Source organism: Mycteria americana, chromosome 3 (assembly GCF_035582795.1).
Source record: "Mycteria americana isolate JAX WOST 10 ecotype Jacksonville Zoo and Gardens chromosome 3, USCA_MyAme_1.0, whole genome shotgun sequence".
In the NCBI taxonomy this organism is placed as follows: domain Eukaryota; kingdom Metazoa; phylum Chordata; class Aves; order Ciconiiformes; family Ciconiidae; genus Mycteria; species Mycteria americana.
In genome coordinates, this window is record NC_134367.1 from 75,569,203 (window position 1) to 75,586,936 (window position 17,734).

General features: G+C 38.7%; 1 protein-coding gene across 1 annotated transcript in view; it reads right to left on the bottom strand.

The window, feature by feature from the left end:
• The window catches only part of UTRN (utrophin), a 394,273-nt gene that overhangs the window by 83,550 nt on the left and 292,989 nt on the right, over positions 1 to 17,734 (bottom strand). The window contains exons 55-58 of the mRNA XM_075499063.1: positions 16,714 to 16,843; positions 4,643 to 4,911; positions 2,148 to 2,294; positions 575 to 653 (exon numbers count right to left, since the gene is read on the bottom strand). Coding sequence (XP_075355178.1) covers positions 575 to 653; positions 2,148 to 2,294; positions 4,643 to 4,911; positions 16,714 to 16,843 — 625 coding nt within the window. The remainder of the gene's footprint in view (positions 1 to 574; positions 654 to 2,147; positions 2,295 to 4,642; positions 4,912 to 16,713; positions 16,844 to 17,734) is intronic.

Here is a 17,734-nt window from a genome sequence, read left to right on the forward strand (position 1 = left end):
ATCTGCTTTTGCCCTCTTAGTATATGGGAGATTGTAGGCTTACATCTCAAATTTTCACTAAACAGAAGAAGATGCAAGGATGGGTCTCAGGAGGAAGTGATGCAGGTTTGCTTTCCCCACCCCTTCATTTGAAGTTCCAGGAATGTATGACATGAAGCCTTTAATAAAAAAAAATCCAGGCAGCTCTTCCTTTGTGTCATCCCAGCAAGCGTGGAAGCAAAAGGAAACTGAAGAAAGAGGTAGCAGGGGATGAGAAGATGTGGTTATGAACACATAAAGATCCTGGAACAGCCACAGGTCAGACCTTGCAGCAAACAGCGTACAAAGAATAAAACAACCAGGGGCACAACCATAACTCAGCAAGATATTACAGTGATCCCCAAGGGAAGCACGCCAGTGAGAATGTCAGTGGAGTTATGAAGATGAAACACCCCTACAAAAACAGGGAGGTAGATAACAACATGGAAGAGGAAATTCCTGTTCCTCAAGCCATATGGAAACCTGGAGTAAAGAGCAGTTAGTGTTTGATAAAGCCATCATATCTCAAATGCATCTATTAATTCAAAGAACTTACTGGAAAGAAAGTGCTGTGATGCAGGGCCAAAATCTCGGTGTGCCTCCTGTAACTGTTTAAGGCGATCCTCTACAGACACCTACACATAAACACACATACAAAAAATTTACATTGCATTTACTTTGTAACACCAGGGCCATGATAATAAACACACTTGTTTACATTCATTTTTAGTTAAATAAATTTAAGTTGTTTGTGTGTCATAGCACTTATCTGACATATAGCTATTAAAGGCTACTTTTTTTCTTTCATTTGCTCGATTAAAGTCATGTTCATATCTTGCAGCGTTCTCATGCGAGTACTGCAGATCAATAACGAACAATAGTAGTTTCATCATGACTATATCTGACTGCAGAAGCTTCTGACCTCCTCCCAACCCTTCCGTTGTCCAAATTTCCACAGTCAGCGGGTCTCAGTTTGATTGTATTGATCTCACAGCTGCCTTTCCAGCACGGAACCATTTTGGAAAATACCACTTCACTGGCTGACATGACTCCCCCCTGTTTTATTAATTGAAACTGCACTAGCACACCCAGCAGCAGTTTGGCTGCTTAGTTAACTCAATTTGAGAGGACACACACCAAAAAAAACCCCACCACAAAACCAAAAAAAAACCAACCAAAAAAAAACCCCAAAAACCCCAAAACCCACTACCAAATTACATTAGGAAAGGGAAGGACTGATATGACACATTAATAGTTTTGCCTCTCAGGAGTGACCGATTCAAAACTACTAGCCCAGAAGCTGATAACCAGGTTTTGAAAATTCAGTCCCACTACCCTCAGGCTAGAGAGGCGACAGATCCTCCATCCTTCCCCCAATTCCTTCAGATGCTTAGTATCACCCTTAGAAACCAGGTAAAGAAATAAATAGCAGCTGACTCAGAATAAGTATTTCCTACCAAAAAAAAAAAAGAGTGACAAAGTGCAAAAATTGATAAATGAACTTTAACTGATGTAAGAAACTTCATTAAACCATTCACTGTGAAACTGTGCATGAGTTTGAACTGTAATCAGACACATTGATTTACCTTTCTCAGACCATTTAAGTACAATAATCATAACCAAGCAATGTGAATCTCTCTTACAGCATACCCTCTTTCTGTTGTATAATGCTAAATGTGCTATTGCTCACATCTTGTTATAGCTCTACTAATACTTAAGTCATTTTAAGTGAAATTCCCTGCAGAAACTGAACATTCAAAACCAAAATAAAACAGCTTTCACAAAAGGTGGAAACACAACAGAAATATATACACCAGTTTTCAGTAACAATGATTTATGCAGTAAAAATACTGCTATAAGACATACAGAAAAGCATGCAGCAATAGTTCCCACTAGTCTCCAGAGACTAATGCAGTCTCCTGAGTGAGTAAACTGCTGAGACAGCTTGAAAGGAAAAGCTTTTGGTCAAGCCACAGAAGGAAAGACAGCTCCCTATGTTGCTTTGGTACCACTAAAGTAACACCTTAAAGATAGAAATAATGAACAAATGGTAATAATGCATCTTTTAAGAGAACAGAAGAGAGCGAGAAGCATCCCTCCCCCCCACCTACTGTACACATTCAGAATACCTGTAAAAGTTTCCACCGCATATTAAGATCATCCAGTTGACGAGACATCTTTAATGATGGATAAAGGTCAAGTGGAGACAGCTGACTGGACAAATCATTCACTGTTTTAACTTTCAAGTTGATGGGAGCAATTTCTTCTCTAAAAGCCTAGAAGAGCAAGAAGCATACACTTATGCTTAACGGACATCTGAGCTGCAAAAAAGCCACCGTAAACTCAACGTGGTGCTGACTTGCCCAACATGGTAGCTTATCTTAAACAACTGTATGCAACTCTGAGTTCTCCAGCACAGTTCACTCACTTCGATATTCTTATTAACTCCTTCATATCCATCTTTAGAGAAAAACAGTATGAAATTTACCCAAATGCCCATATCTGAACTGCACCCCTAAAACAATTTAAATAAGGTTTTTAGTGGTGCCATACGGCTTTAGAGCTTTTCTTTCCAAAAATAAATACGCAATGCTCTATCAGGAGCTTTAACAGTATATAGCCTGTCAAGTGCTCTTCAGAAAAAAACGTGTTCAGTAACTAGAGTTTTCCAGTATTAAGCAGCTGACAAAAATTCAATTTAAAAACTATTATTGAATTAGCAAAGCATGAAGGAATGTATCTTCTAAGGAAAAGGAGTACAATGTTTTACCTGATTAGAACTGTAGAGTAAAATCATTGCAATGATTAAAACCAGAAATCAAACGGAACTAAAAATACAGCATTAAGACAAAATTGATGCAAGTTTTAGTTACAGTTGAAAAGATGCATCAAATGTCTTCCTTGCTGTGAGCAGTTAATTGTTCAATCCTGTGAACGGCTTGATTAAACATCATGAAACAAGCCAAAAAACAACTGGAAAAAAGATTTTCTTTGGACAATTCCATTATTTACCTCCCTTCAAAATCTCTCTCATCAGGCCCAGGAACAGAAGGCACCTACTGGCAAGAAAGAAGCGTTTGGCTTCCGGACAGGCAGCAGGCCCCTATTACTTCAGCAGATGTTTCAGTTTTTCCACAGCCATGAAAATCTAAAAGACTTTTCTTTACTTTGCTTTACAGAAAAAGCCATCAAGATATAACAAATCGCTTCTTAACATGAGAACAAAGAGTTATTCAGCATCAACATCTTAGTGCTTGCTTTAGTATCTATATTAAAATGTAAGAGTGGGAGGAGGAGATGCATTACTCTTCTCAGATCAACAGCAGGCTGTATATAAACCAGCTTTAACTGCCTTTGTTTTAAAGACTTTGGTTCCATTAAACGTGAAAGTAACAAAAAAACATGGAGAATTTGAAGATGCTTACATTCATATATGTGAAATAATGCAGTCCTGTGTTAATCTCATGAGTCCACAGGCCATGTATACATAGCGAGATTATTTGCAGAAAACTGGTTGCAGCCCATGGCCCTTCATTCTTCTAACACCAGTGGCCCATGCTGAAGACATGGATGGTCAAGTACATGACCCCAGGGTCCTCTAATGTTTTGCCATATTCATTCTTGAGCTTAAAAACTGAAGAGTTGTGTTTGTGAAACAGAAGCTTGGTGATAACTGCTAAATTTGCCTGAAATAGCAATTTTCTCTACCTACATGGGCATACCCACGTTTTCCTGGAATCCCTCATATTCAGGCACTCCCCCAAGCACTGTGCCGTTTCCAGTTTTCCTGGACAATGTTAGTTATCAGAAGGTTTGCTTCATGGGTTGGTCCCTACCCAACCCATGCAGCTAAGCAGGGGACTACTACCACCCATCATGAGCAGCCATGCCTTGGGGTGCTGAGCCCTGCATGGGTGGCCTGGAACCCTAGCTGCAAGAACTGGTATGCCCATGAAACATTATACAGTAGTATGTGTCCTTCACTTTGAAATAATCCTGAAGAGAAGCCAGGCTAAAGTAAAGGCAAATACAAATTTTCACTCATACAAGCTAAAACAGACAACAGATGTGTGAAGTTTGTAGAAGTTAAGGAACAGAAATTAAAACTATGTATATACTTCTGTATGACTGAAAGAGCTCTAAATGCTTTTCTAAAAAGAAAGCTATGTATGATGGCCAAACAGATCCGACAGCTCACCAGTACAGACAGGAGGGAAGCCTAATGTCAACTGCCATGATGATAACTGACTCAGCCTCACTCATACTCCAGTGCCTAGGCAAAGCTCCAAACACACCCGTGGCCTAACTATGGATTAGACAGTATTTCTAGGAGGAAAATATTTAAATCCTAGAACACAATTTTTTTCATTTAATGAATGTTATATTCTGTACACATCTGTAGCTTGCTGATCACATGGGCTTATGCAATCACAGCTGACACAGCGACTGTGGCACAGTACTGGACTTTCTTTGAGACCTCAGATCTAGTCTTTAAAGAGCACTTTAAACCGTATATGAGAATTTAAGTATACAGTGTATACATATCTAACGTGACTAGGGGTAGAAGAATGGAGGGGTCTGACTCTCACATAGGCTAAATATTTCCCAGGAGTTCCACACTTACTGTAGTTTTCTCAATGTGATCTGGTAATGAATCTATGAGCAAGTCTCCCACAGGTTTCCAGCCATTCCTCACGTTTTCAGCCTCCTTCAAGTCAGCATCGAGGTCATCCATGGCACACTGCAAGTCTTTCAGTTTTTCTAATGCTTTGTCCACTTGCTTCTGCCAGATACTGGCACTGGCATTGAGGTTCTCCCATTTCTCTTTTACCTCTGATGACTGCTTACGCATAGCTTTGGCAATCCTCATGGCTTTCTCCTCAGGGGTCAACTCTGCAGAGGGAAAGAAAAGTTACACTATTTATTTTTTCTCTTATTCATATCTAGTTAAACAGACAGTGCTCCTGAGGTACACGCTGAAGACAGTCAGTAAGTCCAGAGTCAACTGATAATTTATTTCAGTGGGTACAGGGTAGAAGAAAGTCCACCTTGCTATAAGTGAAACAAACCTTAATCGCTTCTGATGACAAAATAAGGCTTGATCAGAAGACAGGAAACTATTCCTGACTTCGATGTATTATGATATCCACAAAGCAAAGGCAGCTTACTGCTGATTTGGTTTTTTTGGAGGCAATAATAGAGGAAGGAAATAAAAGATCATTCTTCCCTACTTGGAAACTGCAATAGGGAATCTGGGGACCATTTCATGTAGAAAGAACAAGAACAGTGCTTTGTTCCTGGATCACGTACCACCACCTTTCACCCTACCCCCAGGATGTCTCTTCTCTTGCTATTCTCTAGCAAAAACCAAGGTGTACTGAGTACCACGTGGTGAGCAGTTCTGCAGCTCTACATCCATTTTTCTGTGTTAACACCAAGTTCTAAAATGCTGTTTTAAATAGGTTTTGCAAAACTAAAAATATTCAATGAACCTGTTGACTGAAAAAGAGCCAAGCTTATAGTGAACTATTTCTCACAAATTTCAAGCTTACGTGTCTAAATTCCATGCAACCCAGCAGCCATGGAAATCCATTCATGTTAGCAAAGACCAGCTGTCACTGAATAAGCAAATCCAAAGTGGGCACACACACAACCTCAGGACCTAGTCACAGGAGATGATACCGATTATTTCAGTAAATTGTTTATATTTAAATCCCCAGTCCCTAGTAAGTCAGCAGGACATCAGATAGAAATCCACACCATAGACATGCCTCAGCCCTCTGACAACAAGAACTGAGTCAGCTGGTGGCTTATCTCTTCTCCACAACAGATGATTTCTGCAAACCAGTCAGGTGGTCTATCAATAAGAGAACATGCTGCCTTTCTTGGGTCTTCAATTTGAGACTGAGCAAGAAGCAGACAGTCAGAAAGCTAAAAAGAAAACCTTAAGACATCCCCAGCAGGTCCTGCTGTCTACTGCTCAGAGGGGCTTTGCTGAAAAAAGTCACAGGTAGCTTCCTTCAGTACTGACAAACAAACAAAGCCAATCTCAGAGGATTCTCCTTCTACATAACAACCTTGCGGTTTCTGCAGGCAGAGAAGCAAGCAGAGGAAACTTGATATAATGCAGAAAACAGAGAAGGGGGAGAGACATGGCATACACAGAAATTAAGCCAACTGGCCTCCTATTCACTCCTATATAAAACCCTTGGAAAAGGTTTATCACAGTATTCTTGTGATTAAAATGCAAGTGTTGTCTGTGAATAAATTATACACAATCATGCAAAGATGAAAGCACCATTTTTGTCAGAAGTCAAATGAGACATACAATCTTCCATTTAGTGATATACTGTCTTTAAAATCATTATAAGTGACTAAGCGTGGAGTTGCTAACTTGGGGGAGGAGGGCAAGAGGGGAACATACAAAAAATGGGGGGGGGAGGAAGCTTTTTGCTTTTCGAAGGCTAGATGAATGTCAAAGTAAATGCACTGTTATGGTTGCAAAAGTTGTCTTACTATGCCTCTGGTGATGCAACTATTGTTCCATAGCACCCAATACAGGAAAGCACACTGCAAGTAATTAATACAAAAGAAATCATTAGAATACATTAAATTTGTTGCTGAGAAAGGCAGGCACTGCCTCTTCCCCAGATGTAAAAGTAACACGGAGTTGTTTGGATCAAAACCAGAGTTTCTGCCCACCAGTTCCACATATTTGTGGGTTTTTTTGTTTGTGTGTTTGTTTTTTGGGGTTTTTGGTGGTTTTTTTTTTGTTTTGGTTTTTGGGGGGGGGTTAATTTTTTTCAGATCTTGTTAGCCCATGTTAGTCTTGATACATGCTAGACTACAAATAGAAGAAGAGCATGTATGGGGGAGAGGATGTTGCCGAATGACCTAGTGTTGCCCAAAAGCACAACGTAACTTGCGAAGAAGTGGTTATGTAGGAGAAAAAAGTACCACCAACGGTAACCAAAGGAGAATGGGAGGTAAGGACAATCAAGAGCCAACATCACCAAAGGAAGGGAGACAAATACCTGGGCTGTAGGTTGCAGAGCATGTTTTGACTTCTAGAATTAGAAAAGCTCTTTTAAAAAAAAAGAGAGCGATTTGAAGAAAGAGGGGAGCTTAGAGGAACAAAATAAATTTTGAGCTTACCAATATATTTCAGTGACTTGCTAGGTGTCATAAGCTATCACACAAGAGCACTGCTCATGTGCACTCTGCCTGCAAAGGCAGCGGCTAGCCAGGCTTAGGGATACCGCAATGGCAAGAGGGTACTTGAGAAGAGGAATCTGGGGAGGAACAGTTGTGACAAAAACTTGCAATGCCTAACTAGATGTGAAAGGATACAAATTATGTACGTAGCTCTCTGATACAGAGACATGGCATTAACCCACAACTTGCAATACTGACAGACCAGAAAAAAGATGAAGACCAAAGATAGGCTGTGATAATTTGTACCTTGTGTCTGGAATTCCAGCAATTCACAGTAGAATAAACTACATCATAGGACAACACAGTTCTGGGATGATCTTTACCCCAAGCTTTGCAACAGATTATAGACAAAGGAAAAGAAACAAAGCTTAAGTTCTAAGCAAAAAAACCCTTTCAGATAAAAACCTGTTGTTTTAAACAAAAAACAACAGCTACAACTTGCTTACCTATCAAAGAAGTTGTTACCGGAAGTAATTTTGGAATTATTCACCATTAAGAATAATAATATAACATTGACGAATAAATGAGAATCCACTACAGTCCAGTGACAAAGGGACTGTGAACAATCTAGAAGCCAAGCTAAATTGCAGCATGCCGCAAAGTTGCACCTAGTGGCAGAGGTCAGTATCATAGGATACCTCAACCTATGAGATATCCTATGATATCCTATGTTACAACTATAGGCTGAGGACAACCAGACGTCAGGAATAAAAGCTGCAGGACTTTAAATGAGGACTAAGGGAGCACCTAGAGTCGGAACACTTTACACAAGGAAAGGGAATACTGAGCTTTGTTGAAAGGGGACAGAAAATTGCAGGCCCCGTGGAGAAAGTCTCCTTTGTTGGCATCTTGAACATGTGAATATAGGGGACATTATACCCAGAAACTGGACTAAGTAGAGGTTACATATATACAAAGCTGCAATCTGCCATTTTTATCCAATGTCATGTGCTTGCATCATTCTTAACCTGTTATCAAAGCCAAAACCTACCAATTCTGCATAAAAGAGTAGAAAGTTGGAAGGGCTTAACAGTTCTAAACTAAATTATTAGCAGGTCATTTAAAATGATCAGTCACTTGACAAGGAACGTGCTGAAAGCTTTAGTAAGAGCTGAAAAACTTGCAAAACTTTTGGTTGTCCATAAAGGTACTGACACAACAGATTCAATGAGTGCTTCTCACTCCAGTAGAAGCAATAAGGAAAAAAAGCGGCTGTAGCAACAAATGCAAACAGAGGAGGGGAACAGCAGCCTGACTTTATTTGTCTGGCCAGTTAAAACAAGGCAGCTTTACTCACGACAGACTAGTCACATATCTTGGGAGGGGAAAAAAATTCCACATTGACTGGGGTGATACAAGTATCCCAATAGAACTAAAAACCAAAATATCTTTTAAGACCATTTGTCAAATCAGTGTCGTTGTGCAAGGGTATCTGCCACATATTTTATTTGAAAAATATTAATTCATTGCAAGACTGCTTTATTTTACAAAAGACTTGGAAGTGCTTGTAAACTTGCCCTAAAAAGACATTTACTAGGGAAATAAAGCAAAACACATTTTTATGAGCTATAAAACCATTTAGCATCTATTCATTTAAAAGAGAAATACATCTTGTGTAACTTCATGTTTTCCATCATGAAAACCCCACTTATTAATGAGCAACATATTACTTTTTTTCAAGCAGGTAACACATTCTCCAAGACACTGGTTGCATAGCACAGAACTGTAAACCTCATAAAAAACTGTCTTAACAGTGAGAACTTTCTTCTATGAATTTGAAATTCGTTTCACCAGTCTGTCATTACATACACTGGCAGACAGAGTCCCTTTTTGCTGTGAAAAAACACTACACAGTGGTGGTTGTTTTTTTGTACCCACTTAATAGAAAGTCTTCTCAGTGGTCAGCTTTTTATTTTTTTCCCCCCCCTCTTCTTTTTCTTTTTAATGGTACTTATTACATTATCTCCACTTCAGCAGCTGCTCAGAAAGTAAGAAAAGCCTATATTCACTGGACCATCTGTTTACCAGGGAGGAAAGATATTCACTGACCTTGCAGTCAGGGAGAAAGAGCAGAAAAAAAAGTCTTGCTTCTGTAGTGAAAAAACTTGATTTTAATAAGCATTTTTTGTCACAAACAAAGCAATGAAAGCACCAAGAGCTTTTCTGTGTCCCTAGCAGAGACAGAGTGGCAAGGAAGGAAAACTTTCAAGCCTGAACTTTACAGCATATAGCTTCCTTACACGCTTACATATATGGAGAATACTGACCCAGCAGGTTATCAGTGAAGAAAATTCTTCTTGCTTAAGAATTTATTCTAGATCTCTCAAACTATTCTTGGCTCTAGCAGTTTTGATTCTAAGCAACTTTGCTTGATCCTCATTATGTGGACTTGAACTTGTGATCTCTTTCCGTCTTGCCACAATTACATTAATTTCCTTTCACTTTTGCTATATTCTTAATAAAATATACTAGAACTGGAGCTGACTTCATGCCCCCTCCCTCTCCCATTATGTCAAACGTTGTCTCGTCCTTGGTTCAATCAATCTTTGCAGCAAAAAACAATGGGTGACACAGCACTGTAATCATTATGAGCACTTTCAGAGCATTTGAACAGACACAATGGCACGTTGTCAAACTCCTAAGCAGAAGAACCAAAAGCAGTGCTATCGTTGCATGATGAAGTCTTCAGCATTGCTCCAGCAAAAGCATTCTCCGGGTTTCTAACAACTAAGAAAACTGAGTTCTGACGGGATGGGAATAGGAAGTTTAAAGAATAAGCAGCAACTGGTTAATGTGGAAACATAGCAATTAGTCAGACTCCAAGCACCCAGCCATGCAAGCATAACCCAGTATGTCACCTTTTTCTCCTATTCAAATATCTATTGCATATGTAGTTAAAACAAAGAAAAAGCACAGTCATTTTCATCTTAGCCCATTTAGGTTTTCTTCTATCAAAAGTAAAAGTTCTTCAAACCAAAGAAATACAATTAAATAAAGAGTGAACGAAGAAAGTCTCTGCAGGATAAAAGACAAATTACCTTCGGTCTGCAGAAGACAGAATTGCGAAAGCAGAGAAAATGAAAGCTGTTAACCTCATGTATGATGAATATTTCTGGAAAGGGCCCAGAGTAGGGGCTCCAGATACAAATAAATGAGAACAATGCCAGCAAATATACATATCCTTTAATAATGGTTGTTGATATTTCCCAGTGGGTGCTGGTGGGGAAGACACAGAAGGATGAAACAAAGAGAAAATAGCTTCTAGTTAAAAGAGATAATTAAGTCATCCCATAGCATCTATCTCCAGAAAACTAAAGATTACACCAAACCTGAGAACCATGCACTTACCCAGCATAACCAGTGTAATTTGTCAATATAATCAAAACACATATAATACTTTTCACTAAAAACAAGCCACGATTTTGTAATAAATGGCGTGATCCAAAGCAAGTTCACAATATTTTTTCACAGTGGAAGCCCAAAGTTTGTGTTGCTCCAGGAACATAAACTGGGTAGGAAACCAGTTTTACTCTGCTCCTGCCACAAACCCAGAAAAATCCAAATATAACAGCACTGTTATAGCATCACCAAGCTACTATGTCTTCTTCCAGTTCCTGTTGAAGGGAGAGTACTAATGGAGAGAAAGCTATCACCACTGTATCCCAGTTACTCTAGGTAAACAAGGAATTAATCCTATGTTTCTTCCCAAAGCACTGTGACTGCAGATTGTAACAGGCCTTTTATTTCTTCCAAAGATGAATAAAGATTTTTTTCTGGCACAGCACACGTGGCAGGTAGCTCCTCAGCAAGGCTGCAGGAGACAGATATACATCTCCTAACAGCATTTCAGAACAAAACAAAGGCATCTATTTTATCCCAAAACAATACAAAAACAGAAAATAAAGACAAGTCAAGCAGTGCAAAAGATAGGGCTCCCTGACTTGATGGCGTCCTATAACAACAACACAGGACTTTAAAACATCCATGTTCTGAACTTTTTTGAAGCTTCTAAGCAAGTTTCCTCAGCCTTTTTTCTCCTTTATACACTTTTTGTTTAATATTCTGCAATTTCCAATTTGCTTTCTTCAGGCTCATTTACAATGTTTTTGAGCTATGTTTGCTCTAGAGTGTAAGAAAGGGATTTTCTTTCAAACAAGGTCCTAACCTTTGACATCCATCAGTCATCCGCATTGCTAGTAGATCTGATAATTCTCTTGCGGACAAAGCTTTACTGGTTTCTGGAGACTTTAAAACAAGGCAACAGTTAAACCTTAAGAACATGGCTTCTACCTGGAAAGGATCCTGTGTTTCAGCTAAAACCAGGCCATAACATAGCATACAGGTCAAGAATGAATGTAATTCTGTTTATATCCTGAGGTTCTCATGGTTAAAAAACCCAATAATAAAATTAACCACTATGGCCTCAGACCAGCCTGTTTCCGACACTCAGCCTTTAAACTCCTCTAAGTTTGCACTCCACACCACTCGGCAAACGGAAACAACTCCCGTGAACTTTACTAATATGACTCCAAGCAGGTAACTGTGTAGACTCTACAGGAAGAAATTCAAGGCTCTACCCAGGTGGACTAAACTTGTAGAGTGACTAAGAGATCTATTGGAAAAGAAGAGAGATACATTTGAAAAGGAGAAAGAAACTTAGTTTGAGATTCTCTCATGGTTAACTGCACATTTCTCTAATCTTATGAAGAAACACCCAAAAGTCACAAGTGAATGAGCTCCAACTAAAACAGAGGCAGCAATGTTCAAAATAGTGTAAGTAGTTTCTAGGCATGATTCCGCTGACCTCCAGTGGGCCATACCCTCTTTATTCTCCTACACACATCTAATTTTCACACTCAAGACTTCATACTCAGCCCAGCTGCATAGCAGAGAACAAAAAATTATTCTAGTGGTGTGTGATAGCTAGTGGACAGGCACAAATGGTTGGGAATAGAAATGGTGCCTGCTATATACATTAGAAAACAGTAAATTGCCTATTTCCAGTGAGATCTTCCTTGCTAAGAGGAAAAATTATGGCAGAGAATTTATCTGAATGTGTTCAGTGGTAGGAAAAGAAGTTCTGACTTTCATTTATGTCTGAAACAGGTGAATATGTTGTGTGTCTGCAAGTTTAAATAAAGTAGATGCATGTAATTCACTGATACCTATTAATATATTTCTCTTATAACACAGATGTGATTTATGGGGTTTTCTACACTTTCAATTAAGAGGAGATAACAGATGGTAAATACTTAATTTTAAATGATGTGTTTATCACAACCACCTTTGCTACCAAATAACAGCTTTCAAAGCTAGGAATCTGATTGCTGTAAGAAAACTAGAAGCTACTGAAGTGCTTCGACAATACCGCAGACTCCTGGAAACATTCACTACTGCAGTGAGAATCAGTGTAGTAGCCTGTGGTAATCTGCTAGGATGTTAGTTTATGTTATCTTCTAAAAAAATTATCTCCATTCCTTCACTGCATCAGTGGAATTTTAAGGACAGAATTTCAGCGAAGCCGTATCATCAGTTCATAGAACCCTGGGGACAGAAAATATTATTTCTGCTTTCCTTTGTGTTTCCCATGGTCTGTAACCTTACTAACAGTACAGGGATCTAAGAAGCCAACTGTAACTATGCCATAGAGAATTATAATTAACATTTTTAGATCTAAGTTTTCTCCTATACCATGGACAAGTGACAACAAAACTATAAATGTGAGCATTTCCAACTTCCTTATCCTGTGCATCTATAAAATTCAGTAGCTGGCCTGCTGGTTTATCAATCAGTTCCACACAGATGCTGAAGCAGCTCAAAGACAAGAAGAATGTGAAGCTTGCTTTCTGTGATGGGGCCTCCCTATGGAAACATGGCAAAACAAAATCAGAAGAAAAGACAGACAGGAGAGAAAATTAACCTAGAAGGAAGTTTTCTGGAAGCTGAAGAACTGTGTTTGAATGTGCCAGTTACTACATGGTACAGTAGAAGGCCAACACGGGAAGCATAAGGCCAACATGGGAAAGAAGAAACCAAGGCTTGCTCATAACCTGATTTTACATTCTTGTGATATATTTGAAATTATTAAGAACATTATAGACAATAACAGGTTATCATAAGGCATCCTATAACAAATATTCTCTTTGGATGGAACAATGAATGTATGTATGCACAGGTCCTTAAATTAGGTCTCGTTCAATCAAGTTCAAAACTGATTCTTATCAGTTTTCTCCTAAATCTCTCTCATTCCTTATCCTTGCAACAATGCCCTCCCTCGCATGAAAAGATGGGGGCGGGGGGGGGGGGGGAAGTGGATGGAAAGGAAGAGGTTGAAGAAAACAGAAAGTGATTTTACAACCTTTATCCTCCTTGGGTTAGCTAACCCTCCCCCCTAAACACCCCTGCCATTACACAAAGTAAGAACTAACCTCAAGAAACAGTGATTTTCCAATTAATGTGATTATGATTTTTTTAAAAAAAGCCTTTCCTATTTGTATTATAGAAGCAGCCAAATACATATTTAAATTATGACCATACAGTGCTGTGTACTGCTCATCAATATTTTTTTAAAGACAGACTGTCACCTTACAATCCAAAAGCACGCTCCTTCCCCTTTAGCAACATGAAGTGTACTTCACTGAAGTTAATAAGTTAACTTTAATCTACTGCAGAGAATACCAGTGATTGAGAAGCTGACAGAAAATAAAAAAAATAAACATTTTAAAAGCAAACATAAGCCCACACCCACAGCCTTCACTGAAAACGGTTAATCAGAAGAAAAACTGTGTGTGTCTGGATGTCTTCAAATCCAGAGATGCAGCTTTCTGGAGATCGATGGCATTACTTGTCAGAAAAAATTTACTAGACTCAGTCCCGGGTGAAATTTAACAGCTTATGATATATAAGAGATCAGAGCAGATGATGCAAAGACTCCTTTTGGCCTGAAAGTCTATTAATCTACAGAAAGTACAACACAGCTCTGTGCGGGGTGCAGGTACCCACTGCTGGCAGCGGGGGCTGCACGGGGGCCTCTGTGAGGAGAGGCCAGGGCTGCCCCATGCTGGGGACAGCTGGCTCCAGAAGACCCACCACAGGGCACAGCTGAGGCCCCCAGCCATGCTGGTGGCACCTCAGAGAAAGTGTATTTCAGAAACAGCAGAAAACAGCAGAGAGGGAGGAGGAGGGAACAAACAGGAGAAACAGAAGAGGGAACACCAAGGTCAGAGGAGGAGGAGCAGCCTCATGGCGTGGCAGATATTCCCCATGGAGAGCCCACACTGTGGCAGACGAAAGATGTGAGAAAAAAGGAGCAGCAGAGAGGAACTGCTAGGCTGACCATGGACCCACCACCTTCCCACCCTCACACCACTCATTGCCCTGTTGAAGAGGGTGAGCATCATAACAGGGGAGGAAGGAGACAGGAATGAAGGAGTCAAGTTGAGCCTAAGAAAGGGGGGAGGAAAGCTGTGGTTTTAATGTTTGTCTTTCTGTTTCCCACTACTGAATCAGTAATTAAATATTTATTTTAAATGACAATAAATAGTTTATTTTTCCCAAGCCAAATCTGTTTGGCCCATACCAGTAGTTTGTATGGGATCTGCATCTGTCCCCATCTTGACTCATGAGCTTTCTCACTCCTGTTCTTCCTATCTTCTGCCTCCACCTCACTGAGGTGGAGGAAGTGAGTGAGCAGCTGGGTGGGAGTTTGACTGATAGCCAAGACTAACCCACCACGTGCTCAAAGAAAGAAAGTCTATGGAACTACTGAGTGTGACGAAGGAAGAGGAAAATAAGTTCAATGCACATCTATGAAGCTTCCCACGCTTGGCATATTTGATCAGTTTTCCAATATGATGACTAGACAAGAGACACTCATACATCACTTGCAGACCATCTGCCTGGCCATTATTGTTATGCAGTTTACCATGATCATCAAATTCCCTGCTATTCTGTTATCACTGCCATCCGTATAGCACAATATAATAATGATGATGGTGATGATAATAGTAATAAAAATGAGATGGCATTAAAAGAATTTATGATGCAGCTCATCACCTGAAGTTTGCTCTTGTACTTTCAGTCAACACTACATCATTGATATCAACCCCTGCTACAAAATGAACATTTTACACTGGTAATATTTTATGCATTGGCATCATGTGCTGGGTGGTTCTATGGCTTTTGAGAGGAGAGTCTGTGACCTCACACTTTTATGTGAAAGAATGAGCAAATATAAAGCAAGCATTCCTTATTTTTCAACTGCAAGCTTGCTTGTGATTTAGACCAACTAAAACATTAGAGATGCAATATATCAAGTAAGTTTGAGAGTAAAGACATGTATGAGAGTAAAGCTCATTTATTATGAGAGTAATGTTTGAGAGTAAAGACATATTTGAGAGTAAAGAATATTTTCAGGAGTTGAGAGTTCAAAAAGGAAGTAGTAAGACACATTACAGCAGCTAAGGTACCAGAACTAATCACAGGGAAAAACAGTTCATTGGCTTTAATCACCAGCTATTCAAACTTTATCACAAAGTTGAATTAGGGAATAGGAAACTGCATAAAAATTTGCACAGAAATAACACAAAGTATGGATGTAGGAAAGATTAGTTGTTTCCATTGAACATGCTTAAAAAGTTTGCTAAGGAGATTTATAGGAAGACATAAGGGAAGAAAAAACTAACTCTCAATACAAACAGCTATACTGTAATTTTGTAAATTATACAGAACAGTAAATTATTCACATCTTACAGCAACTGATATTTCTGTAAAAGCAGATTACTACCTTTTCCAAGAACAATTCTGATGTAATTAAAAGTAAGATTTTATAATGTAGTTTCTAGCAGAAACATAATTCTAGGACTTAATTACACAGATATTTGGTATATTTTTCTATTTCGCAGTTATGGGGGGGTGGAGGAAAATTATTACCTCCTTGCTGGTCTCTGATACAGACAAATATCTCAACAAATACTATGCAAATATTGTTTCTAGGATAGCTGTGGTTTATTCCTTAGTAGTAATTCATCCAATATTCAAATCTTTAAGATTCTGTAATGACTGCCTTCCTAAAGCTGATTCCTTTTACTTCTAATGAGATACATTGAATGTATTTATTTCTGTTTGTGGAGTAAAACTTTGCAATAACAACATATATACATTTGAATGTGTAACCATGAACTACTATTCTGACTACATTTAAGGTGCATATGTTATCGTGTTAAGAAAAAAGAAAAGAACAGGGCTGATGACTTAAGTGTTTTGAATCAAAACCAGAGATTTTTCTACTTCTTTCATTAAAACATTAGTACTTACAAAGTACAATAGTAATGGTTTGAGGCTAAATCACTGAAATAATAACAATCTGGTTTGGAAAATTCTGAAGTCTAACCAAGTAACTGGGATATAAAATATGTACTAGAGACACCTAAGTCCTTTTTCTTTCCTTTTAACCATTCCTGGAAGAGAGTATTTTCTGACCTGTTTTCGAATGCAAGCTCCTTCTTGGTTCCTCAGGCCCCTCAATTGGTTGGTCAGCAAGGAAAACTCGTGCCTGGTCCACAGCATTGAGAATGGTTTGTTCTTTATCCTTCAGTTCACGCCTCAGTGCCTTTTGGGAAGGGAAAGAAGAATGCCATTTGTAACTTGATCTTGTGAATAACAGATACTATACCATTTTCTCTATTTTCACCTCTCTGACCAGACCTGTCTAGTGAGTAAGTGATAGCCAACATGTCATTCAGACTGCAAGATAAAATGTAAATTTTACAAAACAGAAATGGCAAGAAATTAATTAAGGCTAGAAGAGTAATTTTTATAGAACTGACTTGAAGAATCGAACACAAGAAAGATGACGATGGTAGGTTTTAAAAACACTCACCTAACAGAAACTGAAACTACTACATTCAACTTCTAAAAAAAAAAAAAAGTAAAAGGGTTTATTGCTATTAACAGGATTGCTAATATATAGTAGATTACTACAACAGACTTTTTTCTTTTTTCGTAGCTGGAATAACAGAAACTTGCATCTACTGAAACTTCAGAAAATAATTTCACAACTGCTAAAAAGAATTGCAGAAGTACTTTGCATTCCTTAGAAAATGCTACCTCTTATTTGTGTCTCCTATTTATTAATATTTTTAAAACCTAGAAGATATGTAACCAGAACTTTTATGATGAGAATATATTCTGAAAAAACATCCTTCAAATTAGACAAAAATATTTTGAGCCTTATTATGCAAAAACAATTGAGCCTTATATACGGGGGGGGGGGGGGGGGGGGGGGAATCAATTTTTCTTTAAGATGTTTTCATGCTAATGGAAATTAATTTCAGGATATTTCATTCTCCAGCAATTATGACTTTTTTTAAAGGGTTCGGTGTAACTACCCTTTTTTACAAAAAGCATTCATAAGCAGTCAGCTGTAATGTTTCTTTTAAAGCATTTTCTTCCATTCAATTTTTTAACTATAAATCTGACCCACCTAGAAGGAAACTGCTTT